We start from the raw sequence: 26,612 nt of genomic DNA, 5'->3' as shown, positions 1-26,612 counted from the left end.
CTGTTGCTGAAATTAATTCATTCCCTTTGCTGTCACTACTCCCACTGTTCAGAGCACCAGAACACATTACCAGGAATGATGCAAATGCAGCTCACTTCACTCTGAGTCAATCAGATAAACTCACACTCCTGTCTAGGCTTTCACAGTGTGATGCCATGACTACATTTTCTTGGGACATTGAAGCCTTTGCCTTTGGAAAACACACTCTCAAGAGGTATGGAATGCTTTCAACCTCATTTCATAAAAACATTTATGGCTTGCTGCTTTTATTTTAACTACATTTTTTTCTTCCCTATATCTGGGCATAAAAGCAATTATAAAACATAATTTTAAGCTAAATAAAATACTGAATGAAACTCATCCATTGTTGCATGAATCTGGATGCACTATAAAATGTTTAAAGCTATTCAAATGTATTTTGATCAGCATGACATAAAATGCATTTTAGTGTGTTTGAAGTTCAGATATATTTGAGTATCATTTGTTCAATTAAATGCTTAAAAATGGCCACATTTCTGTTCACTGGAAAATCTACTTACTCACTGCCACTAGACAGCCAAGCAGGTGCTGGAAAGCCAGGTCACAAGCATGATCCAGACATGATCCAGACTTAGACCACATTGTTCTGCTCTGCCAAATAATGCATGCTCAGTACAGAAAAACACTTCTACTGGATGAAGGAACTCACTGTGGCCCACAAGGTACCCTGCCACTGTAACTCACTGAGCAGGGTTTTGCCTTTGTGATAGCATGTAACAGCACTTGTGCAAGGGTATCTAAAACCACATTGCTGATTTTGCTTGCAGTAAAAATGAAATTAAATAATGGGCCTCACATTTCTTTTTTTTTTTTTTAAAGAACAGGCCAAAGAAGGTCAAGAGCAAGGAAGCCCACACTGCACAAAATGGGTGCTGTCCCCATATTCTTTAAAAAAAATTCCTTATGAGTAGTATTATCATATTTTTAATCTAATTCTCAGAAGAACAGAAAAAAAAACCAGTCCGTGTAACCAAAATCAACTGGGACAGCCAAATTACTGACATAAAATTTTATTTAAAAGTTTAGAAGGTATGAATGGCAACAAGAAACCAAAAAAACAACACATCCCCCTACAAAGCTACACCAACACCAGAGTACTAACACAGATAAAGCTTTTAATTCCCACTAGATCAAAGTTACTAGCTCACCTTTTATGTGCTGTCTAAAGTTCAAATGATTTGAAACTTCTGGATGAGTGGAATCAAAACAGCATAGAATATCTTTAGTTGGAAGGGACCCATAAGTAATTCAGTATATGGGGTCAGAGAAAAGGAAAAAAACAAGAGGTAGCCCCCTTAACAACTCCTCTCCCTATTTCTAAAGCAAGTACAAACCATGATGCTCTGCAGCCTTTACTTCAAGCATTTTTCCCATATTCTATACCTGGTGTGGCTTGCTTCTCAATCCCAGCACCAGTTCCCATTCCTGCTCACCACTGAGGTCTGCCAGCACATGAGGAGCCAGACAGGTCTATTTGAAGCACAGACAGCTTTTTTGTCCACTCATTTCAGCAGTGTAGCTCAGCAACATCAGTTTCCCATTGACCTTTAACATGTCTGCTTGTTTGTTTTTAACCCTCTTGGTTTGTCACATGGCCATGGGAGAGCTCCCTGAAACTCTCATGGCAGAGGGGACAACAGAGGGTGAGGCCAAAGCAATGAGAGGGCAGAGAGAGCTGGGAGCATTCATATGGCACAGCTAGCGGAAAAAATGACTCTACAGCAACCCTTTCCCATAAGCTGCAGCACTGTGGGGACTGGGTTAAACAGACCTTAGAAAACACTCCAGTCAAGAAAGTCTGAAACATTTATCTTTGATAAATTACAGCTAATTAAATTTCCATACATCTCATAATCATTTGCAGCACTTCTAGAAACAGAAGTTTAGAGGGACAGGGGACAAGAGGGACTCTACCCTCTAGTTTCTGCAAACCTAAGGGTTAGGTCTGTATTGGGAACAAGCCCTTAAAATAGTTCTAGCACAGCCCCTAGGCTGAAAACACACTGCAATAGAAAGGTTTGGCAGTAGTTTGGCTCTTTAGATTTAGCTCAAGAATACAACCTTTCATTGTTCCAGAAGTTCCAAAAGTTGTTAGTATTTTCATGCCTCCAGGCTAAGCAGTCAGCAACTTGAAAATGGTTTGGACTCCTCAGTTTTAATGAGGCTGTCTCTTGCCCTACTTACCCAGAAGAGAACTAAATTCCTCTCTTGTTTTCCCAGTCATACCTAATGTATCACCTGTTTTTTTAAAGGTTGAAGGCGTTCCAGGGAGACCTAAGAAAAATGTCCATCCTGCAGGCCTCCAAGAGAGGTGGTGAATGCCTCAAGCCTGTCAGCATTTTAAGAGGCATTTGGGTAATGCCCTTTAACAGCATGCTCTAATTTTTGGTCACTCTGAAGTGGTCAGGAAGTTGGACTAGATACTTCTTTTTGCTCTCCATGTTCCTTTCAGCTGCACTTCTGTTCCACTCATCATTTTTACCAGTTACCAACTTAGTCCAATATGTTGCCAGTTAAAAATGCAGGGAACTGAGCAACAAAGATTAAACACCTCTCACACCTCATCTTTTTTCTTGGGCTCAACTTCACTCCTGCCCCACTTCCCTGAGAGGTGCAAGGCACCAAGCTGGGCTCAGTCACCACCAACTTGACCCTGCTGCTCCATCTTCCACACACTGTTCCCTTGCTCCAGAGTGGGGTCCCACCCAAGGGCCACAGTCCTTCAGGATAAACCTGAGGCCAGAGGGGCTGTAGTTTCTTCAGGAAATAGCCACATGCCCCAGTGCAAGTCCTGTGGAGAGCAGCATGGATCCCTGCTCCGGCCTAGCTCCCTCCAAGGGCTGCAGGGGAGTCCATGCTCCACTGGAGCCCTGCCCAGAGCAGCAGGGGAATCTCCTCTGATGCCTGCAGTACTTTCTCTCCTCCTCCTCCTCTCACCTTGCTGCTCACAGGGCTGTTCCCAACCCCACTGCGCAGCTTTTGTCACTTCTCAGCCCAGCCACTGCAGCTCCACTGCTCCCAGGCCCAGAGACCTGGGCCAAAGACACCCATTTATTTACCTGCACCATGAGCGACCCTTGCGGCTGCCCAGGGGACACAGACAATGCTTCTACTTTGGAGCAGTGCAGAAACAAAAGCAAAAACCAGAAGTCTCTGTGCACAAAGCCATCTCTCAGAAGCCATCCAACTGCATCCAGAGGTGGGTGAGGCTCCAGCAGTCTGCCAGTCAGGAACAGAGAACTCAGGGGCCTATACAGGCCTTTGGGGGCTCACTTTAGAGCAAAAACCTTAGGAGGCAGCTGAGGCAAGATGGTTCCTGTAGCCTTGAAAAAAGATTGGGGAGACGTTACTGCTCTCTGTAACCACCTGAAAGGAGGTTGTAGAGAGCTGGGGGTCACTCTTTTCCCCCAAGTAATAAACAGCAGGATGAGAGCCAGTGGCCTCACTCAGTGCCACCAGCAGTTTACACTGGCTATTAAGAACAATTTTCTTCACTGAAAGTGAAGCACAAGAACAGGCTGTCCAGGGAAGCAGATGACTCACCATCCATGGAGCAGATATGGCATTCAGGGACATGCTTCAGTGTTGGCAGTATTAGGTTAAGTGTTGATTATCTTCATGCTTCCATCAAGTGCATCTAGAATACAACTTAAGCCACGTGGCTGTCTGCAAATCAGCTCCAGAAAATGCCAGCACATAACTTTCCTTTCCTTAGTATTTAAGTGTTATATATACTGCAAGAATTTTACAATCCTAGTATAAACATTTTAATTCAAGACACAAGTGAAAACTTCTAACAGCATTTGGTCCTTTCTAAAAAGAAAAGTCATGGCATGTTCCTATAATTATTCTGTCAGTCTTCATTGTGATTTTAAACAATGAGCTGTCAAAAATTTGTTTCCTGAAAAAAACCTGTCATCTTTCCACCCCAATTAACTAACCAGTGGTTATAAAACATCATTGAAAACACCTAAGCGTCACAAGACATGCCAATCACTAGGAAGCAATTTCACAGAATGTCCAGGGAGGAGCTTAAGAGCGGAAGCAGGACAAAGCATGGCATAAAATAGTTTTAAAAATCAAAGCTATCAGGTTTGATAATTAAGTTAAACAGGGAAGTGTTAGATAACACTAGCAGCTACCAGAACAATCAAAGGCTTCAGAGAGCTGTACACACTCATCTTTGTTATTCCCATCTACTAAAACCAGTATTTTATTCCATTGGTGCATTTCTGTGCCTATACAATAACAGTTGCATTAAGATGTTTCCATTATACACCAATAAAATACTTTTATATTTGGGTGCTGCACAGCAATATGGCACATTGTGCTGTGTATTCATCACTGATGAGAATTTCCTCTCAAGTAACACACAAAGTCATCATGGCATGTTGAAGTCAGATGGCTGTAGCAGTGCTTTTTAGTTATTATCATACATTTGCCAGTTCTGATCAGCATTTCCAGTTGCATGAGCTGAAGACAGCAGAGACACCACTAGTATCTTCTGCCTTCCTCCCTTCCATGCTCAGTGACAATCCATGACAGTTAAATCCCACAGCTGCCCTGCCTTTGGACTTCATGAAGTTTGTAATTTGTTTCAGTAATCAGCCTACCCTTAAACACTCCTTAATCTGAAGTTTCCTTTTAGTCTTTATTTAATTTCCAGCAGTTAAGCTCTTTTCCTCCGAAAATACTTAGAAGACATCTTGCACTCATTACTCAGTTAAAAAAAAAAAAAACAAAAACCAAAAAAAAAACCCCAAAAAAAACCCCAAAAAAACCCCAAATGTTTCCAATTTCTCTTCCTTCTCCATCCAATACCAACAGAGGGCAGGCTGGGCACTTTTTTGTATGTCCAGATGCGTTCCCCAAATCCCCACATCACATCTGTTGTGCTGTCCTGTTTGTTGGTTCCTCTTCCTGGCTCATTTCCTCAGTTCCTTTTCAACTTAATGCCTCTTGCCCCTGCATCCTTTCTGCTCTTGACACTGCACAGGAATACTTCTCATCACATTTCCAATTATGAAATCAATTTCACATTTCACTTTTCCTTCTTTACACCTTCGCCACTTCTACTTCTGAAGCTCAAGTTCACTGCAATGTATGACCACAGTATGAACTTCTTGATATCCTCCCAGTTCCCATTCCACATCCCTCATTCCTAGCTTCCTACAACATTCCACGTTTCAAAAAGGCACTTTTGAGCTGCTCAGTGCTATTATTAATCACTGCAGCAGTTGCTTACTTTGCTACTTCTCTCACTTGCTCCCTCGGCATCTCTAATGACTCCAACTACTCTTCTCTCTGTGGGCAAAGTTTGTCAGCTCTCTCCTATTACCCACAGGCAACATCATCCGCAGCCTCCTATTCCTCAATTAAAATAAGAAATTGAGTTCTCTTCCTCTCAGCCATCCCCTCACCTTGTTCCCTCCAGCAAGCTGTCAACACCTCAGACTCTCAAACAGCAAAAATAAAAACCCAAGATACCTATCTTCCCTACCGTGCATGCAGGCACTCCAAAATTACTCCTTATTCTACCCTCAGTCTATGTGTAAGATTTTTTCCCCTCAAAGTTAAACCTTACCCCTTTCTTTTTCCCTACTAGCAAGCTTTCTGCTATCACTGTACTTAATGCAGATGCAAATATTTCTCCTTTCCAGTTGGCTGGAATTCATGTAAATCTCTCTACAGTTTCTGGGAGTAATGTCTTTCTTTCATTTATGACATTATGATGGGGCGTGATTTGGTAAGGCTAATAACTTCTTTGATGTGCCCATTCCATTTGTGCCCTTCTCCCTGTTTCCTAAACTTCTGTGCCAGTTTCCATCATTCTCCATGTCACACTGACTTCTCCAAAGCCTGTCTTTTCTCTGTGCCACACAATGAGTCACTGTCCCCCAAAGCCAACTTACTGCTTTAGCAGAAAAATTCTCTTCCACTTAGAGACCTTCAAAGAATTCACATCTAAAATGCTGTACAGAAAATTAACTTTCTAGGCAAATATCACTGAAGCATAAAGTGATTCCCCCTATTACAAATATCAGTGTGCTGTTAGAGTATCTTACCTGAGCATTTATTATATGGAAAATAACAATTTATTAATCTGAGACAGAAAAGATACTCAATAAAAGGACCAGGAAATACCTTTATGGAACAAGGAAAAAGGAGGTACAATGGTAAGCATCATACCCATCAATTCTGTCATTCGAACACTGAATCCACAGTGGATTTAACAATTCAAACACACAAGTAATGACAGCGTACCTTTATTGTAACATGTGCACTGCACTGATGCAGTAGATACAATGCCAGCAGTCTTCTCCTTGCACAAACTACTATCAATCAGGAACTTCTATGTGGAAGCAGCATTTAGTGCAAAGAATAACTAAGAAACCTCTAATGTTACCCATGTCTTGGGAACTGTTTGCATACATAGTGCAACACTCACAGCCATTTCCCAAATGCCCTTAAACATGGAAAACTGATCAGCTATAGCAGTTTGCATTTGAAAATTCTAACACAGATACTTGTTTTTCTTTTAAAAAAAAACTATACTACAGCAACAAATAAATAAAGACTAAGAATGTGTATATATATTTGCTCAGAATCAATTCAGCAACTTAAAAAAATATAATGTTCAGTGTTTGCTGAATTGCTTTATACTGCATCTATCACTGTGAAACACTACATTAAAAAAGTTAAAGAAAAAATTCTTCCAATTCTCTTCATACCCTATTAGTTGAAAAGTTTGCAAGCACTGCTGTCTCTCAGCTATTAATATGCAATTCAGGTCCCCTGGTCATTCTGGGAATCTTTCCAGAACATCCCTGCACACCCAGCAGCTCCCTGTGAAGCGACACCAAAGGGAAGCACAAGCCCTGGTACAAGAGCAGATTAAGTCATCTTCCAGCTCACAAAATTCCTTGCTAAAAACCCAACCACCCCCACCTGTTGTGACTGATTTCTACATCTGCCAAGCTCACCCAGGAACACAGATGCTCTGAGCTCTGTCCCTGCGGGCTTCGTTTCATCTACATGAGTAATCACACTAAGAACCAATGGAAATACTCATGCTTGCAAAGTTATGGGCACACCTGCTTACAGGGTATCTGCATTCATCTGCAGCTAGACAAACTGATTGCAGTCCTGGATCATAAATGAAGAGTCTCTATTAGACTACAGGTAATAATATCAAAGTATTTTCTGGGATGCCTACAACAGACCAAGAACACTCAGGAAAATACAGGAAACTTTATTCTGTTTAGAGGGAAGCTCTGTTCTTTGGGAGTATTCAGTGATTCACAAGCTGTAGGCCAGGGAAGAACTGCACCCTGTGTATATTAGAGAATTAACTGAGATAATTTAAATCAGTAAGACTGAAAAATGCTTCTATTGGCTATCCAAACTGAAAACATTTAGACCAATTATAGGCCAAAGACTAAGCAAATTTTGGCACATTATTGAGTATCACTCTGAAATTCTGCATAGGCTACTCAGAGTCTATGAAGAGTTTATGTATGTGGCATGTAATAAAATTTTTCTTTATGAATGGTTTAGAAACATAAAGGACAGCTTTTGTAGGGTTTGTTTTCATTAACAGTATATTGGTGGGGCAAATCAACTCTTTCCAATAAAACTAAGAAAATGTTGATATGGGTGTTGAATGAAACATCATTGCTTGGGATTAGAGTGTTTAGGGAAATAGTGCACTTCCTATTCTACCTTGGAAAAGTAAAAAATGCACATATTGGTCATATCCTTCCACCTCCTTTCAAGTGGGATTTTTAAGCACAAATATTTTAGTTGCTAGATAGCAAACTCTTACAAAAATATAACTTCTAACAGCATGAGAAAATGCTGAAGAAAAATGCATTTTCTTCCACAACAGAACTACAAGGCACCCCAGCTTCTACTGATTTTTACACCGCAAGTGAATCTAACTGAGCAAGAGCCTCAGACAATATGGGCCATCTGTGGCAATACAACCATCATTGACCCTACTGAAGCATACACATACCTCAAAACATTCAGTACAGGTGCACATAAATATAGATCATATCATACCCACATTTCTTCATCCTCTAAGCCAAATTTTACTTCAAAAATCTAGTGCTTGCCATAAGGCTGGGGAGAGGATATGCCCACGTGAACCTCATTACACTCAATTTCTTGCACCATGGTGGAATGAAAACCCAGACTTGATCTTCATGCTTCAGTACAAAGCTACTGTGAAATCCATATCAGAATCCAAATAATCAATATGGCAGCAACTAAAAAAAATCCAGGAGGTAAAAGGCCAAAGATTCTTCTGCAGCAGAGATTACAGCAATGATGAATTGCTAGGGTAAATAAAATTTTAAGACTGGCTTTCTTCCCTTTGCAACAAAGGACTTGGGGTATTTTCCCACAAGATTTTTTTTCTTTTTTAGTTATGCCCTTCTCTATATGGAAGCACTGCAGTGTTCATTTAAAAAAACCAAAACCACACAAAACCCTCTCCCATTTTTAAAAAGCACCATAAATGAAAAATCTGTTGGAAAAACATAAACAACAAAAACTCCATGGACCACCCTTCAGGGATGAAATGCTAAAGATGTCTTTTTTAATCAACCAGTTTGTGAAGATCTACAAAAAAATAAAAAGGATCACATTCTAAAGGTTCAGTGCAGTCAGCAGCTATATAGTTTTGCTGCTTATTCATCTAAGTTGACTTTCAAAAATAACACCCTAGCTCGTCAAAATATACATTTTCCATTTGCTTTTAAATTAAAATAATAATAAAAAACATTTAAAGAATTCACAATCAATAGCATGACTAAGTTTCAGGATCATCTACAGCATATAATTTAAAGGTTCAAGATGCCAATATGCAGCATGTGGCAGGCCGATATGCTCCATGCAGCATGTACATTTAGGATCATCTCAAATAATCTTGATGTTCAGATGTCAGTCTGTTTCTTCCAAATCGTGTAGAATACCCATCTGGAGAAAATAAGCAGTTAAGGGAAAAAGGCAACACTTGTACACAGTTAAAATTCAGTTCTTTTTACTTATATTTAAATTCTGAAAACTTCTGGTAGCTCATAAAGGGTAGGGAAAACACTCAAAAGTGATATCTACCTGGATTCTCTTCTTGACTCAGCAGATCAAAGATGCCTACTCTTCAAAACACATACACATTCCATTAAGGCCTGGCACTTATAAAGACAAAAATAACCACTTTCTCTGAAACTGTAAGCTTTAAGGGCAAGTATCTTGATATCCTTCACATTCTCTTGACTTGAAAATATAAGGTCAAATCTGCATTTCCCAAAGAGCTGACAATAATGAGAAGCAGGAGGAGCTGGCTGGGGTCAGTCTGGGGGCTGCAGCAGTGAGCACTACCGGGCTTGGGGACACAGGAGGGAGGGCAATGAACACACACAACACAAGAAAGGCTGTGGCAGTATCATGTGCTTAATGTATTATGAATAAGAAGATTGTGGAAAGATGTTTCCTGTCAAGAGAGACAGCCAGAGCAGGCTTCACTCTGCAGGAACATTTCCAGGGAGATCCCACAAAAGCAGCAAACACTCAAGGCAAATGCAGATGGCAGAACCACCTTACAGCAGATCAAAATGCCCCTCTCACACTAAGGGCTTGAAGTTTAAACTTCTAGGCTCCTTACATAACTTACTTACCACCCACAAATTGAAGAAATTCTGAAGGATTATTTTTAGGAATGGGAGGTTGCTGAGAATATGCATAACCCTCTACTTGGAATATTTTTTCCAGTAACACTAACTAGTAATTATTGATGGGAATCACTCTTCCCCATTCCCCAGCCTTAAAAGTAAAGTCTGAACTGTATGTTCAAGAATAGCTCTATCAGATAATATCTAAAGATCTGGATCATGCTAATCTGTATGAAGTTAGTTTCTTATTTTAGTAAAAGAAGAAGAGAAAATAAGAAGATACAGCCTTGTCAGAACTGCCAGGCAGTATTACCTTTATCACACAATTTATCCTATATCACATACACCACTCAAAACATTAACAAAAATACAGCTTATTCATGAAAGGTGCTGATCATTTTACCAGCTATGAATTTATAGCACTTTTAGAAAATAATTCCTACAATTAGCCTCAAAATAAAACTGCAACAGTTCGTTTACTATGAAAAAAACCTTAAGTATTTAAATCAGAACTGCCTTTTTGCTTGAGTTCATTACCTCCAAACAATCTTTGCTTGCTTGATTTATTAATACACAATCTCCAGTTTTCTTCAGTCTTTAAGGATACAATTCCATGTAGGAGGGAACACATACAGTTTCTTTTGAAAACTCCACAGGACAATAAAGCCTGCTAAGCTGTTCTTCATACAGAGTCAAGGCATCAGTCAGATTGATACAGTTTCCCTGAAGAAAAAAAAAAAATCCCAGTCACAATCAAGCAAATAAGCAGAATTTCAGATGAACATATACATTTTGACATTACTGCAAGGCTCCCACATATTTCAGAACCAGATACATGCTGTTCTTAATATTTAATATTTACAATGCAAACACTGAACAGCTTGTCTTCATTCTGCCTACAGCAAACAACAATTTGTATCCTTTCAAGAAAGGGTAAGTATGGGGGGGATTATCTATGTTCTCATTAGCAGAAGCAATCATTGTATGAGGGTTTCCAGTTAAAACAGACCACCATGTGTTGTTTACCTATAACATCTACTCCATAACCATTTTCTTTATAATTGCTTAAACTTATTAGTAAACAGTATTACAACATCCAGATTTTTCTCAGTTACTTAACATTGCCTAGATCTTACAGTGTTTAAATGAACTTTTTAAAAAACTATAGCCTATTAATTTTAAACAAATTCTTCCACAAAGCAATATGACAAAATACATTAAATTATATAGAAGTTCTCTGGCTGTGGGCTACATTGTCTTGAGTTTCCACATGTCATGCTTCTGAAAAATAAGATTTTCTTGCAATACTTTTTTTATCTTTGGGGTGAAACAACATCAAGGACTGAGTGAGGAATTTAAAAAAAAGCAAACCCCAAGAAACAAACACCCCACCTCCCAAAAACCCCAAGCCCAAAAACCTCAAAAAAAACCAAACATCCCCCTCCCCCCACACACAAAAAAAAATTAAAACAAAAAACCCCACCCAACTCTCCCCCAAGCAAGTCCTATTTGAAAGCACTACCTTGTCCCAAGCTAAGTATTAATAAGAAGCAGAAGTTACTGCAAGGTATACCTGGGGTGCCCATATGGAGAAAGCTCTAATCAGAAGTCTGAATTCTCCATATCCATAACACATTTGAAGATTTAGTAGTTACAGGGAGCTCACCAGAACACCAGACTGAACAAACACCAACAACCCAAAGCAAGAAAAGTCAATTGTGTAAGTTCAATCAAAAAACCTTTGTCAAGTTTCTTGACTACATAACCAAGTAGACAAGCAAACAATTTACAACTGTAAATCCAACAGTCTTAGGAAGAATGTGCAAATACAAGTTATTTGGACACTAATTTGAAACTAAGTGAAGTTGAATACAGTCACCACTGCATGGTCTACAAATCACTCAGGTTGTTTTTTTCCAGGTATGAGGCACTGAATGAAGACTCATCAAAAAGAAGGGTACTGTTTCTGTGGCACAGCACCGCGAAAATATATTCTGTGATTGTGGTCAAGGTGGAGATACTGCTACAGGCCCTTGGCACACTGACACCCAAGTGAATTGAATTGTGGTCTTCTACTTCCACCACTTTCTTGAGGAATCTTCAGCTCTACCTATAGGCCCCAAACATGCTAAACCAGCCATGCTGTAACACTGCACATCAGCAGCAGGTTATATGATAACTGTGAATCTCTCCTGCCCACACAGTATGTGCCAGTCTGGCCACATGTGGGGCAGGATGAGATCTTCAGGAGATGTGTGTCCCCATCTTCCCCTAGTGGTTGGGTTTACTAGCATTTAGTATAAATGTCTTGTACTGTGATCTAGCACAAACCCTCCTTTCCTCTTCTGATTTCTGATCAGTAGATACAGAAGCATTAACTAGCATTTTCTAGAGCTATTCTCAATATATATAAAATCCTCAGCTTTCCCACACGCTTTACCACTTCTAGTGGAGAAACGTTTGCCAAAGAAGATAAAAAGGAGAACAAAAATGAAATTTTCATGTTAACAAATACACACAGTTCCTAAAGATCCAGCACAAGAGCCAAAGTCCCACAAAATTATAGCAAGAAATGCAAGGCACAGAAACTGTGTTAGAAAGAAGTCTAAATCGAGAGCCTCTATCTACAGAATGACAGCATCTTCCTGTTGCTCTGAATGACTTTGGGAAGTGTTTGTGTGTACACACAAGTACACAATTTTGGGGTTTTTTTAACTGACCATTGAATGCAGCATCTCATTCATTCCTGCCATTCAATAACATGTGTAACCTGCTCCTGACTGTGAAAGAATGCAGATGGCTCAATCAGAAAACACTAGATAGAATCAAAAATCAGCTCCCTTACATTCACATCTTACTCTGTATTTTAGGACCTCTAACTTGAAATGAGGACCCCAGGCACCAAGGACTTACTCAATGCTTCCCAAGTGTCTGACTGCCTTTGTTTCACACCTTGTGTTGCTCTGCTAAGACACTGCAAAGGTTTTAAATCCAGAAGCAGGGGCGTTATGCAAGACTTGTTTTACTGTGCAGCTTAATTTTGGTGCTCCCAGATTTTTTTAAATGGCCTTAAAATTATTACATGCACACAGATGCAGCTGAAAATTAATTTTCACAAAGCAAGGAACTAAGATGCATTTGAACAAGTACTATCTGTGCTCCATACATCATACAACAGGCAGAGGCTAAAACAAGCAGAGGTGACATTTGAAATCAGTATTTCTAAACAGCTCCATTTACATTGATTTTTCCATGTAACAACATCAAATGGTAAATAGAACCAAACTGTAAAATGTACATTCTGACTTTGGGATTTATACTATTTTTCCTACTTTTTATTGGTAGGGTTTTTTCACAGCATATTTAAAACATTTCTATTTCCAGAGGAAGTGAAAAGAGAATTCATTCCACTCATCTTCCTCTGAATTTTTTGCATCCTGCTCAATTTTGTTTTGGATTGTGCTCAAGTCTCCACAAGTAGAAAAGAAAACTTCAACTTAAAAAAATGTTAACACAGCATCTTGAAAATGGTCTCAGGCACATGATGTGATTCTTGGGGTTCTCAACAGGGCCAGGAGTTGGACTTGGATGATTGCTGTGGGCCCCTTCCACAGCACAAAATCCTATGACTCCATTCCATTCTATCACTCCCTAATCTTTTAAAAATCATATTTGGGAAAGCACTCCTTCAAAAGAACTTGCATAAAACATGTTTGATTATACTTTTGGTCATATTGCACAAACAAACCAGTACTTGTTTATTTGGTAAAGGAAAATGACTTGCTGTATATAGAAATTTTCTAATAAAAATTTAGGTTTCTAAACCCAAATGTTTGGGTATCAGAAAAAAAATCAGACTTGTCAAAAGTAGAAGACTAACACAAGCTGAGCACCGTGAACAGACTGCTGCAGCACTTGTTTAGTAACCTGCTATTATCCAGGGGATTGTGGTGGGTTTTTTTGGTTCAGCTGCCCTTCACCAAACATATTATTTTGTTTCAACATCAGACTGAATGCAAAAGAAAACTAAAAAACAACCTGTGTGTGTAATTTGAGTCACAAATAGGAGCACTGCTAGGTAATTTACAGCACACCACTATTACGTAGGAAGTTGAACAGGATACACAATGATAGAAGAGTATGCAGTTTCCCAGACTGTCCTTCAGTATTTCATCATTTCTCCCTTCTCCAGCAAGACACAAATCACTGCAGACACCATGGAAAACAAATTACAGATATAACGAACATGGCAAGAAACAATTTTTACTTTTCAAACCCACAACTCTCCAATCTCCAAATAAAGATCGTGCCTAAAGCTTCAGACAACTCACCTGGCTCTTTTATCAACATTTTTCTCCTGGACAAACATTACGGGATTTTGCAGTTCTGCATAGTTTGTTTTTTTTTTTTTTTTTTAACTATCTGGCTTTACTCAACACAAAGTTAAACCCTCCAAAAATCAAATCTATGAAGCTTAAGGCTTATTTCAATAAGCTTATTGAAAAAAATCAGTATTATGAACACCTTTCTTTAAAACATGACCAGCTTTATTAACCAAGATTACACAGTTAGTAACAATGTCAATCACACTTAGATGTTCCAGTATCACCAAAATGCCACAGGGAACCAAGCCCAGAATGCAACACTGTTCACTTTAACTCCCACTGCCTAATGAAGAGCTATGCAGTAGAGCAATGCATTGTTTGTTCTGAACGGACACCATATAACTCAAACAATAGCTAATACTGAAGGCTGTTTAACAAGGTTTAAAGCAGATGACTAACCAATTACATGTTTTCAAAAGCAAAATCACTTCCTTTTATTTTCCCCACAGGGTTCAGCTAATTTTTCAATATATACATAAGCCTTTACCAAACTCCTCTCCCCAGACCCCCTCACTTAATCTCTGTTCCATGCCAAACAATTTGGTAAGAACTAGGAGAATTGTAAATTTTTTTTACCCTTAAAATGCATCTTTCTGACACAAAAGTACTTGAGGCAGTTTTAACTTTGAGATTAAGATTTGTTAATCTGGAAGACCTTCCTTAGACAGCTCCTGAACTCTTTCACAGCCTTTGCATCCTTATTCTGCTCAGTGCTTGCACCCACTTCAACAGCTTATGCCCATCTCCCAATATGCATTTTTCTGGGCTCTCACAAGGCATAAATTCTGTAGTTCCAAGGGTTTAGTTTTTAGGTTTCTACAGGACAATGCACAACAAATTTCAATAACAAATACAGTTCTGGACAGACAAAAAACATTCCTTAAAGTAAGTAACAAAAAAAAATTGTTTCAATTAACCCTGTAAGTTCCATTTAACTCTGCCCATCTATAAAGTGGATGTGTCCATCAACTGGTTACATGTTCAACTTAGGCCACTATGCTTCCTCCAACCCTCAGAAAGTAAACTAGTGAGTTGGAAGCAGGTGAAAGGGCCCCTTTTCCTTACTTGCCCATTTCTTACATGTCTTACCCCATATGTCATTGTCTTGGGCCACCTTTGTCTGTGACTGTATGCCAGAGAAGTTTAATTGTTATGTTTAGCATGGGTTTCTATTTTTATTTATTATGATGTGCCAGAATTGGACATGGCCATGGTTGGGTTTTATCCTTCCTCACTTCAGAGTGACTAATAAGCAGTAAGACAGAGAGCATGAAACACCTAGCACCAAAGCTAGGCTTAGGTTTTGGGGGGACAGGGAGGGCTGTTAAGGAAATAATGGAGGCAAACCCAACTGTAAGTACCTCCACTGGCTAAACTCTCAATAACATACAGAAATGAAAATGTCTGTTAATTAAAGTCTCTCAAACTACCAAGAAATCAGAGGGTCACATAGGGACATACAGCCATTCCTCCAGCCTCCTTTCACAGTTCAGTCATGAAGAATCTTGTTCCCTCAATGGAAATGCTAATTAGAAAGCCCACACAGGAGCCAAAAAAAGGAGTCTAACTATGGAGCAACATGGTGATTGTCTGGACATTTAGAGAGTGGCCAGGAAGAGCCAGCTGAGGGAAGGGCCACATGTTGGTGTGGGAGACACATGATCCCTTCAGTGGGTCAGTGCTGTTTACTGGAACCTGGGAGTGGTCTGTGGTTCTATTCTGCTTGGACTGAGTGACCCCAACCAGGAAGTCACAAATTCCTGTTCAGAGGTATTTTTAAAGGTTCTACTACATAAACAGGCTGAAAATTACAGCCTTCTCAACCTCAAAAGATTAGATCAACAGAACAAAAACTTAGCACAGAAAAAGGCATTTTCTTAGCTACACATAATCCACTGACACTCAAAGACAACCTTACAACCAGTCTCTGCATCTGGCTTCACAGCTCTTGGGACAATCCTCACATGGTACTGTGAATGCACAAGTGATGGCTCAGAAAAACAAAAGCCAAAGCCACATATCATTCTGATATCTACAAGTATATATACTCACTTGAATTGAATCACTTGGGCCATATAAAAATCATACTTTTAGAAAGTCCAATACTGTAAAAACACTTAAAGTGTCTGAAAACAAGTTGCAAGGAAGGTATATTAGAGATGAAAGTTGACCTCAGGATATACCAAGGTCTTACAACCTTATCAAGTCCCATTTCTCTCCACTGTGATGGCTGGGAGCCTGGACCTCTGTCTCTCCTTGAGGAACATAACACCAAGCACCTCACAGACATGGCCCCCTATCATATCATATCATTAAACACTTCAAAGCACCAGCTCCAGAAGAAGAATGGAAATAAGAGCATACCACATGACCATTGAACCTCAGAGTGGTGGGATTATGCTTAACAGTAAGTTTTCACAAACAAGCTTCCAGTCTCAAACCTACAGACAAGTTTGCAAGGTCTGCAGGCTAAGGGCCCTACAGCTCATGTCTCTCTGTGCACATCCTGTGTAGGCTGCAACACTCAATATGGATGATGCAGCTAGAAAAGTAAGGGTGTATAAAGCACAACTGCTACTCATACAAGTTTTTGTTCTAAGCTGTGATTACTATTTGCACAGAGAAAATAGAGGCATTTTTCCCCAAACACACTCAGACACAAACTTAAAGCAGCAGAGAATGGCATCCACTAACTGCCCTTTTACATCTTTTCAGAGATGAAAAAAAGGAAGAAGTCCCTCATGCATCTTAAAATTGGCCACATAAGTTCTTGTATCCCCTAGGAATACAAATAAATAGTCTGAAAAACCTTCCACAGGCAGAATCTCTATAAATGTTCATAAACTGCCAGGCAATACTGGTTACCTGCCTCCACCTAGTGGTGACAGGACATTCTGCAGCAGCCTTTGGAGACTGCTTCGAGGATCAGCACGGAAGGAATCCCGAGGGAACCACCAGGTGTGTTAAGAGCAGCATGCCAGAAATAATTCTTTTTATAATCTCAGATAAATTATATCCATCTGGAGTTAGACAGCACTAGATCCTGCTTGCTGAAAATTCACGTGCAGATCAGAACATTTCCTAAAACTTGTGCAGAGCTCAATGAAGAGGTGATGAGCATTTCCCTTTATTTTTCCCAGCGGTGGCATTTAGACAGACAGCAATACATTATGGGAAAGGATGGCATTCTGTGAACACAACTCCACTTTTAGGTAAAGCATTTCTTTGGCATTGATATAAATGACAACCTAACTAGATGCACATGATTTGTTCAGGGTGCAAGGGGACAGACTACAAAGGACAGAAATTGACAATGTTAGTGTGACATAATGCCAGGGCAGAAGGGACAACTGTAATTGCTGGACAACATTCGTTTGCTGCATTTTTCCTATGGCATTTCCTCACCATAGCAAAGATGATCTCTGACAAGTGGACATTCCCTCAGTCCCTTTCCTTGATGAAATTTAATGTTTTTTGGTTTAGAGAACCAAAAGAAGGGGCTGGGGGGCACACAGAGTCCTGCACTTTGAAAACACAACTGCCTTAAAAGGCACATGATTTCTTCAGCAAGGCCTGCTGTATAACATAAGCATCCTGGAAGTAGATAGCTGGAGCAAAAGTAACTTAAATTCCCAATTCCACTAAGATAAAACCACTGGCATTTAATAGCAAACACAACAGAACATTCAAATTCCTTTATGAGCTCCCAGTGTGTGACTAAGCTGCCAAAGTTGGTAGTGGTCATGCTTGACCTTCTGTCTATAGTTAAACCAATCCTCCAAGTAGTCAGCTTCAGTTAGTTCAATTGAATTAAAATTTAAGTAATTTAAAGTTATAGACAGCTAATTTTATTTTAGGCACCCACTAATCTGTTCATCCTATGGCCAGACTGTTGAGTTGTCTGAGGGTGCTGAGGGCTCACCCTGTCTGGGTGCCAGGTGCTCACAAAAACACCCTGGCATTTCCCTGCTCAGCTGGACAGAGGAGAGAAAATACAGCAAAAGGCTCAAGGGCTGAGATAAGGCTGGGGAGGGAACACTCACCAGTTACTGTCACAGGCAAAGAGACTCAACTTGGGTAATAAACTCAATTTCCTCATCAAATCAGAGTGGAATAATAAGAAATAAGCCCAAATTTTAACAGTGCCTTCCCCTACCTCCCTTTTCTCCCCAGACTGAACTTTATTCACAAATTCTCTACTTCCTCCCCACTGCACTGATGGAGGATGGGGAATGGGGATTGTGCTCAGTTCATCCCATGTTATTTCTGCTGCTCCTTCCCCCTCACACTCTGCTCTGCTCCAGTGTGGGGTCTCTCCCTATGGGAGACCTCCATGAACTCCTCCAACATGAGTCCTTCCATGGGCTGCAGTTTTCCATTGTTCCAGCAGGGTCCCCTGCAGGGACACAGGTTCTGCCAGGAAGCCTGCTCTAGTGTGGGCTGCCCAGAGGGTCACAGCCTCCCTCAGGTATCCACAAGCTCCACCATGGGGCCCTCCAGGGGCTGCAGCTGGGTCTCTGCTCCCCTGTGGAGCCTCGTGGGCTGCAGGAGCACAGCCTGCTATACCATGGTCTTCATCACAGGCTGCAGGGGAATTTCTGCACTGGCACCTGAGCATCTCCTGCCCCTCCTTCGGTGACCTTGGAGTCTGCAGAGCTGTTTCTCTCCTATGTCCTCACTTCCCTCTCTGGCTGTTGTGCAGCAACTTTTGGCCCTTCAAAAATCTTATCCCAGAGGCCCTACCACAGTCACTGTTGGGCTTACCCCTGGTCAGGAGCAGGTCCACCCTGGAGCCAGCTGGCAGTGCCTCTGCTGGACATAGGGAGCCCTTCCCACTCCCCCCACTACGAAAACCTGGCCATATAAACCCAATAGAGAGGGTTATTCTATTTTTACAGAGGACTATTTTGCTTTTTCAGGCCCAACTGGGAAGTGGCTCCAAGGACCATCAAATGGGCTGAGTAGTCTATCAACAGATGTATCAAAAGCTCTGACAGCTGTCTGTCCCAGTATTAACTGTCCTTTTTTCAACATCATCAGCAAGACTAAATTGCTAGAGAACACTGCTTCTACACTACAGCCCTTGCACTGGCTACCCATTAGCCCTAAGTTCAATTTTAAGCCACGTAAATTTTAATATTGTTTCTTTCCCAACCTGCCATGTACCACCTTGTTGCTTTGGGATCACAAAATATAACATTGCATCATTTCACAACAGCTAAAACCCACCAGGGCTGGTTCAGGATTGCTGTCCTTTCCTTCTTTCTGTGCAATCACTTGCTGGAGAGCTGACTTATCTCCTCCCATAAGGACAAATGAAGCAGAAGGGGCTGCTGGTTCCAGCTGACACAGAACAACCCCCTGCCCTCTGGCTGCAGCACAGCCATCATTTCAGCTTTCAGCACAAGCTTCTTTTTAAGAGTCCTTCTGTAAAGTCCAACAAAGCCTGTTCCCTGATATACATTTACCAACATTCCAACAAGGTGAGCTAGTATCACTGTGTATGCTACAAGGACAGCAACTGTAAGACAACAACTTGCTCTGTTTCCAAAACATTTAGTGTCCTTTTGATAGCGAAATCTGCCACAAATATTTCCACAATTAACAGGACAGCAATGCTGTTAAAATTTAAAGTGTGGAAAAACCACATTAATCATATTTTTTGTTTCAATCACAAGATAATTTCTCTTGCCCTTACAACCACAGCATTTTAAAACAGAGCAGCATACTAGAATTGCCAGAAACCTCATCCCCCATGTTTTCCTTTTCTTTATAAACCTGCGCTATTTTAGAGTAAACCAAGTTCTATATACTTCAGAGCTTAAGGATATTAATCTAAAATACAGAACTTAGATTCTCCACACATCAGAAGACTAGTTTATGAGCATGACAAAAGTCTCAGAGACTGAGACTTCACTGAACCATCTGCTGGCTCCTGTCACATTCTTGTACAATAGCACACAACTTTGTGGCATTTCAAATTCAGGACTACCTGAAGTATTATCTGCTGAAAGCTATACCACAATTCTGTTACGTATGAGATGACTAAAACAATTTTCTCATCCCACCACACCTATGTCACTCTCACACTTTAATGAATGACAAATTTCTGTGTTTTACACTCTACAATTAGCTTAAAAACCATGTATCTCTCTATTAAGTACATCTGTTCTGCTTTTCCAGAATTGTTTAGCTGCAATATTCTGCAGTGTGCCTTGCTGAGTCTTAAAATTATGCTATTGAACTCCAGACAAAAGCACTATACATTAAGCTGAAATAATGAAAAAAGACAAGTCAGTTAGCAAATCCTAACTTTCAGGAAAAATGTCTGATAGGTCATTAAAGAGAGAAAACAAGCTTGAAGTAGATTTTTAGTTAGTTTTATCTTTTTTTAAATGAAAATATGCAAATTGCAATAGATATAAAGCAGTACTTTATTACAGCCAAGTATCATACCTGTGTGAAGTATTTTCCGTCTTGTTTCAGGACTTTCATTGAGAGGTCAAGAATCAACCGTAGAAATTCCCATGTGGAATCTGCATATGGGCAATGATTGAAAAACAGAACAGCACATAATTGGCTTGTTTACTTATTACATATTCAAGACTTGCAAAGTTTAAAAAAAAAAAATCAAGCCTGGATTAAAAAAAAAACAAATGCAAACCATACACAAAGGCAATGATGGCAGGAGTATTGTTTTTCTTCACAGGAATTCTCCTGAAGTTTTCAATAAATTATGCAGTGAGGAAAATTTACCGGAGTATGAACTGCAAATACTTCCCAAGAGCTACATGAGTTCATATTATTCTGGAATAAGAGATTGAAAAGAGTGGGAGGCACTTGCTAGTCTTTTCTAATATTCAAAAAAAAAAACCTGTCTTTTTTTCTCAGATCTGCTTTTTAAATTGAAAAAAATAAAAGCATTTATGCTGCAGACTATTATGCAGCAGGAGGACAGAAATGTGAAAATTCTCAGAAGCAAATAAATTAGAAGACTTACCTTCCTCTGGAGATGTGGAGATTGGAACAGCTGTCAGATCATTAATTACATAATCAAACATTCTTCCTTCTTTGGCATACCTCTTCAGTACAGGAATACAGTCTTCAATTAGAACCTGTAAGAATGAAATATTGTTGCTAGTCCTAAAAATAATCATAAAATGACCAGGTAAAAGGAAAAAATGTGGATTCACAGAAATTAGGAAGAAAAAATTACAAAATTAAATACACGTTTAATTCTAGGCTCCACTTTCAACTTTTTACATCATATAGAAAGGAGGAACTTTGTAGTAATTATGACAAGGAAAACACAGGCATTCCAGGACTGAAGTTCCTAGATCTGTGACCACACTGCTCTTTCTACCAAATGCTGGCAACAGTCACCAGTTCCAACATGTGAGTTAAATAAGGTATTTGTATGAAGGGCCACTGATTTCCATGGAATAGCATGTGATTTCTGTTATTTTTTTAGTGTGTTTTTATTAGCTAACTCCTGTAAGTTAATAGCTGTGACAACATCTAAGGGCCAGTAATGAAAACAAAAACATGTCAGATTACACCTGGGCTCATTTGTAAGTGCTGTCAGATGCAGCACAAAGAACTCAACTGCAGGGATGCATGACATCTGTTGGGGTTTTTATTTTAATATAATAGCAGTGTAATACTAAGGGATTTTGCCTGCAAATTAAAAATAATTCTTAAATGTGTATTATAAATTCAGCTACTTTCAACAGTATACAACAGCTAAGAAACACAATTCTTCTCTCTTTTAACAGTTTAAGCAATGATGTTAAACACAACGTTCTTACTGCTATCTCTTCTTTATTTCTAAGTTATAGCAAACATTTTCCTATTTCATATTCCTTAAAAGCTACATATGCAATTCATTTTAGAAGACAAAGCAGAATTAAAATACTTCCAACCTAAACTCCAGTTATTAAAATATGCAAGTGTCATACAAAAGGAAAAAAGCTTCCCAAACTTAAATCAGCAGACTTGCCCCCAAAACTTTGCCATAGCATTCCTTCCAGACTAGGTCTATGTGTATTTGAAATATGACTTGTAATGAAAGAAGAACAGAACGTTACCTGGTAGCAGTCTCCTTTCAGATTGTCTAAGACATCTCCGCACGTTTTCCGCATGTGTTTTTTACACCCGTCAATCACCATTTGGTCAATGTTTGAAGTTTGTCAAGGCATCATAAATTCCAGAAATAATAGAGGTAAGAGTTTCTACCTCTTCAGAAACAAGTTCACAAAGAGGCATTCACAAAGAAATAACTACATGTGTCTGTTGGTATATATCCTGCAATAATCAACCTTAGTTACCAGTACATAGATTATGTACTGGTACATACACAAATCCGTACTCCAGATTCAAACAGATGATCACAAAGTGCTTCTTTTTAGTTTTAACCAGTATTTTTGATAGCTTAGGTTATCATTACTGTGAAAGCCTGAAATGTGAATTGTAAGACTACTGAAAACTCCATAAAGTTAAACTAGGTTAAGATTTTAACCTACATGTTTATAAAAATTATTTTTAGTCTCAGCAAATAGATCTCAAAACCTAGGATGATCAACATCTCATATGGCTAACAATGGTTCATGTTACAAACTATACCAATTACAGAATGTTGAAAACTTGATTTGTATTGGTGTTTTTAGAACAGGGTTGGTCAATTCATCAATACAGTTCATCAAGTCCTGACACTTCTATTGATTAAGTTTTTTTGCTTCTAGGCATTATTTTTTTATAGCTTTCTTTAGGAGAACAGACAAACTCAAGAAGGCAGAAGTGAGCCCAAACTTGACACACCTGTCTTCTGTTGTTAGAGGAAGCATCAGTCTGATGGCAAAGGCATTCCTTTCCAGCCTTATGCAAACTGCTACTGAGAGTTATGGTATGGATTGAGAACCTGAAAGCAGGAGTTGCATAATGATGCACAAATGTGTAGTCACTGGCTCTCTCTAAGTCGACAAAAAGGGTCTAAAGTAAAATCTATCTCCTCATGCAAATCAGGTAACCTGGCAGGTAACTATGCTCAGTGTTAAGGTATCAGCAGAAAGCTCAGGTTGATATGCATGAGGCACCATTTGTCAAAGGATATCTCTACCATAGTAACCATCTTTGGCTTCAGTTTGACTATCTCATAGAGTATACCTCCATCACCACCTCCTAGGATTAGCACTTCTTTCCCAGTGTAATCTTCCTTTCCACTGCCCATTATGGCTTGAGTATATGCCAGGTCACTCTCTGCCAGATCTGAATGGAAGGAAGAAAGAATTGGACAGCAATATTAGATCTTCAGTTGCTCTCATTAACTAGTATTAATCCAGAGGTGATACAATACAGACCAAAGCAAGAACACCTACAGAAACAACCTGGCTCTCAGAGACAGTCCAAGTAATGAGATTCTTCTCAGAATCCCACACAGGATTTCTCCAGTTCTCCACATGAGCCCAACAATGGCCACCTCAGCATTGAGAAGTACTGTGTGTGTGCCAAGAGAAAAAGTAGCAGAGCAAAACCATCAGTCTTTATAACTTGATGCTCTCACTTCATACCTCAGTGGGTTTTTATCTCAGGCTCATCCTGCAAGAGATAGATCTGGAAATTTCTGAAAATGCATCGTGGACCCCAGCTAAAAAGAGCAACCTAGATGCACACCAGTGGATCCCTGCACAGAAACAAACATGACCACCAACACCCAGGTGCTGAAGGGCCCTGCAGCTTGTCTGCTGCCAGCATTAGCTTCAAAGCAGGCAGTAACACTCCCAAGCTGCAACAACAAGGGCCAAGATCCACAGCAGCAGGGCCAAGCTTTGTGCAGCAGCACATTGTGGCATATCCTGTCACTCTGCCTGGCAGTCACCACCTCACTTATGAGTGCACAATAACAAAATGAGACAAAGCATTATTTCAAAATCCCATGGAAGGGAAATAATGGCATACTTCCCCTCCTACAAGGCACATTGTCATAATGTTCAAGCAAAACCTCATCTCCATATTAAACTCTGATAAAAATTTCTGGCTAGAATAATTGAATATCCAAATTGATGATTTCTAATACAATTCTATCTGGACTAGAAAATACCTTGTTAATGAATTCAGTAACAGTGCTTTTCAGCTGCCATCTGCACAGAAGCCCTCTTGACAGTTGCAGAAAGCTAATTGAATTGTTAGAGGTACTTCCAGTGATTTCAAAAAGCTGTATTTCAATTTCTTAATTATTTTGCCATTAGAGTGAAAATAGGTATTCTATACCTGGACAGCAACATACTTCATTTACCAGAGTCAGTACTTTTCAACATAAGAACTAAGAGATTTTACAAAGCATAGTCCTTTTGTTGCCTAGATTTTCCAGCAGTCTCCAGCTTTAATGAACAGCAGTCCACCTTTCCTAAGTCCACTTTCAAAAATATAAAGGTCAGCAGGCATGAAGTACCACATAAAAACCCCAACATAAAGGTTGGGTCACTATTTTGATTAACTTATGAGTTCAAGTTCTATTATTTGTTCACCAATAAAGCAGCTAAATGGTTTGACATACAGCTGTCCTATACCTCACCAAGCAGGAAACTCCCTTAGAGAATCAAGGGAGCAGCAAGATTATACACACACATGCCAGGTCACTTCATATTTCTTTAGAACTCCACTCTGTTTTGAAGACTGATAAAGTAGCTTGTTTGCCAAAGAGAAGCTCTTAGAAGTTGGACTGGCAACAAACAGAAAAGTTCATATGAAAGAATGGAGAGCAAGCTCTGCTATAGAACACCATCTTCTGTTCTCCCAGGCCACTTTCTGCAGCAAAGATACTAACTCAGGAAAAATGTTTGGTTTGTTTTTTTTTTTAACTCTAGATTTTACTCTGGTCAGCCTGATTAACATCCTGAATATACAGGAACAGACATATGTGTACATGCACAAACAGTTTCCAGCATTTGAACCATTACCCTTAGACATCCATTAAAACTGCCATAGCAGGATAGAAAACAACACTTTTTACATTTTCATACCAGAGATCCTTAAATGAGATGATACTTACTAACATCCCCACTGAGAATAAGAATATTCCCAAACTGTTTTGAATGCAGAATTTTAATATTCTGAAAAGGTGAATCTTCATCATAAACAACTTCATCTATGTCATACTCCACCAGGCGCCCATCAGCTGTGGGCCAGTATCTATCAATAACACCTCCTCTCAAAATGGCTGGCAACCTGAAAAAAAATACATGAAAGAAGATTACAAAGATTTGGAATGTTAATTCTAAAAAAATCCACTTCAAACATACTGTGGATTCACCCTAATAAATAATATTTCTGAGAGGCTTCTAAGAAAACTTGCCACATTTAACACTTAACCTATATAAGAAATCTACCAGTCGTACGTTATATATATTTAACTTGCTAAGGGACAGATAGTATACGTGGTTTTTCTTTATGTACAACTTCTACAATGTACTTGTGAATTTCCCTCTATTCTAAGAGATGGAATTTTCATAATGAATGAGCCTCTGTAGAAGAATCAGCTCATGACTAGAAATTAATACAATACAAAAACAGAATGCAGGCAAAAAAAGCGACAAAATCTCTTCCCATCTTCAGTTCAGTTAAGAATGACATTTCTCTGAGATTAAGTAGATCTCATTCTGAAGCTATATTGAGACACATTTTAACACAAAGAAACAAAAAAAAGAACTATTACATCATTTCAAACTGAGCTGGGTCAGCCTGCAGTACATAACCACAATCCTTGATATCACTTCATAGTATGCATTAATTTTAAAAAGTGGTCCAAGTATCTGCTAAGACTGTTTTGGGTATGTTGTTTGTGGGTTTTAGGACTTTTTTTTAAATTCCAAAGAGATGTACCTTGGTTCAAACCAGCATTTCACCTGTAAAGACAAACTATCTTTGAAATGACAGCAAACAACCAAAGGGATTGCATTTAGGCAAAACGTGCAAGCACAGAGTTCATCACATCTCCCACACGCACTTCAAAGAATTAAAGGGTTTTTTCCAGGAGACTGCAGCAGAAGATCAGATCCAACAGGCTTCTTCTAAATTCCCCAGTGATTCCCAATCGACGTTCCAGAAACATTTCCTACCCGCAGCGAGCCGCCAGATGGCGGCACAGGGCGGGAGCAAGGGCAACCCTGCCTTACAACAAAAAGGCGTGAGAAACTTCTCCAGCTACTTTCATCCCACTGTACCAGCAAGTGTGCAGCTGGCACCAAAACAAAACAATGCAAAACAAATTTAAAAGAACAGAAAAAAAAACATTAAAAAACCCACAAACCAAAAACAAGCAAAAAAAAAAAGACATTGATGAGCATGTGACAAGATCCATGCCTGATGCACTGTTCTAGGAGGTTCACTTCCCCATACTAAGGTAAGCAGAAGATCTAGATCACTCCAGGCATTGTCCTGACCTGTTTCTTAAGAATTACCTATCACAGGGATTCAACAAACTCCCTTTATCATTTCAGCATCAAAACAGCCTCAGAAA

General features: G+C 39.5%; 1 protein-coding gene across 1 annotated transcript in view; it reads right to left on the bottom strand.

Annotated features, from left to right (window-relative positions):
* Positions 1-6,289: 6,289 nt before the first annotated feature.
* Positions 6,290-26,612, bottom strand: part of SMS (spermine synthase) — a 43,472-nt gene continuing 23,149 nt past the window's right edge. The window contains exons 5-11 of the mRNA XM_054271690.1: positions 25,146-25,321; positions 23,208-23,362; positions 22,186-22,275; positions 21,099-21,213; positions 20,555-20,634; positions 10,321-10,436; positions 6,290-9,021 (exon numbers count right to left, since the gene is read on the bottom strand). Of these exons, the coding sequence (XP_054127665.1) occupies positions 8,979-9,021; positions 10,321-10,436; positions 20,555-20,634; positions 21,099-21,213; positions 22,186-22,275; positions 23,208-23,362; positions 25,146-25,321 (775 nt within the window). The 3' untranslated portion in view covers positions 6,290-8,978. The remainder of the gene's footprint in view (positions 9,022-10,320; positions 10,437-20,554; positions 20,635-21,098; positions 21,214-22,185; positions 22,276-23,207; positions 23,363-25,145; positions 25,322-26,612) is intronic.

This window comes from Melozone crissalis, unplaced genomic scaffold (genome assembly GCF_028551555.1).
Source record: "Melozone crissalis strain CALT ecotype California unplaced genomic scaffold, PUWL_Pcris_2 ptg000013l_1, whole genome shotgun sequence".
Classification (NCBI taxonomy): Eukaryota; Metazoa; Chordata; class Aves; order Passeriformes; family Passerellidae; genus Melozone; species Melozone crissalis.
The sequence above is the reverse complement of the archived record's forward strand: the minus strand, read 5'-3'. Positions and strand labels throughout refer to the sequence as shown.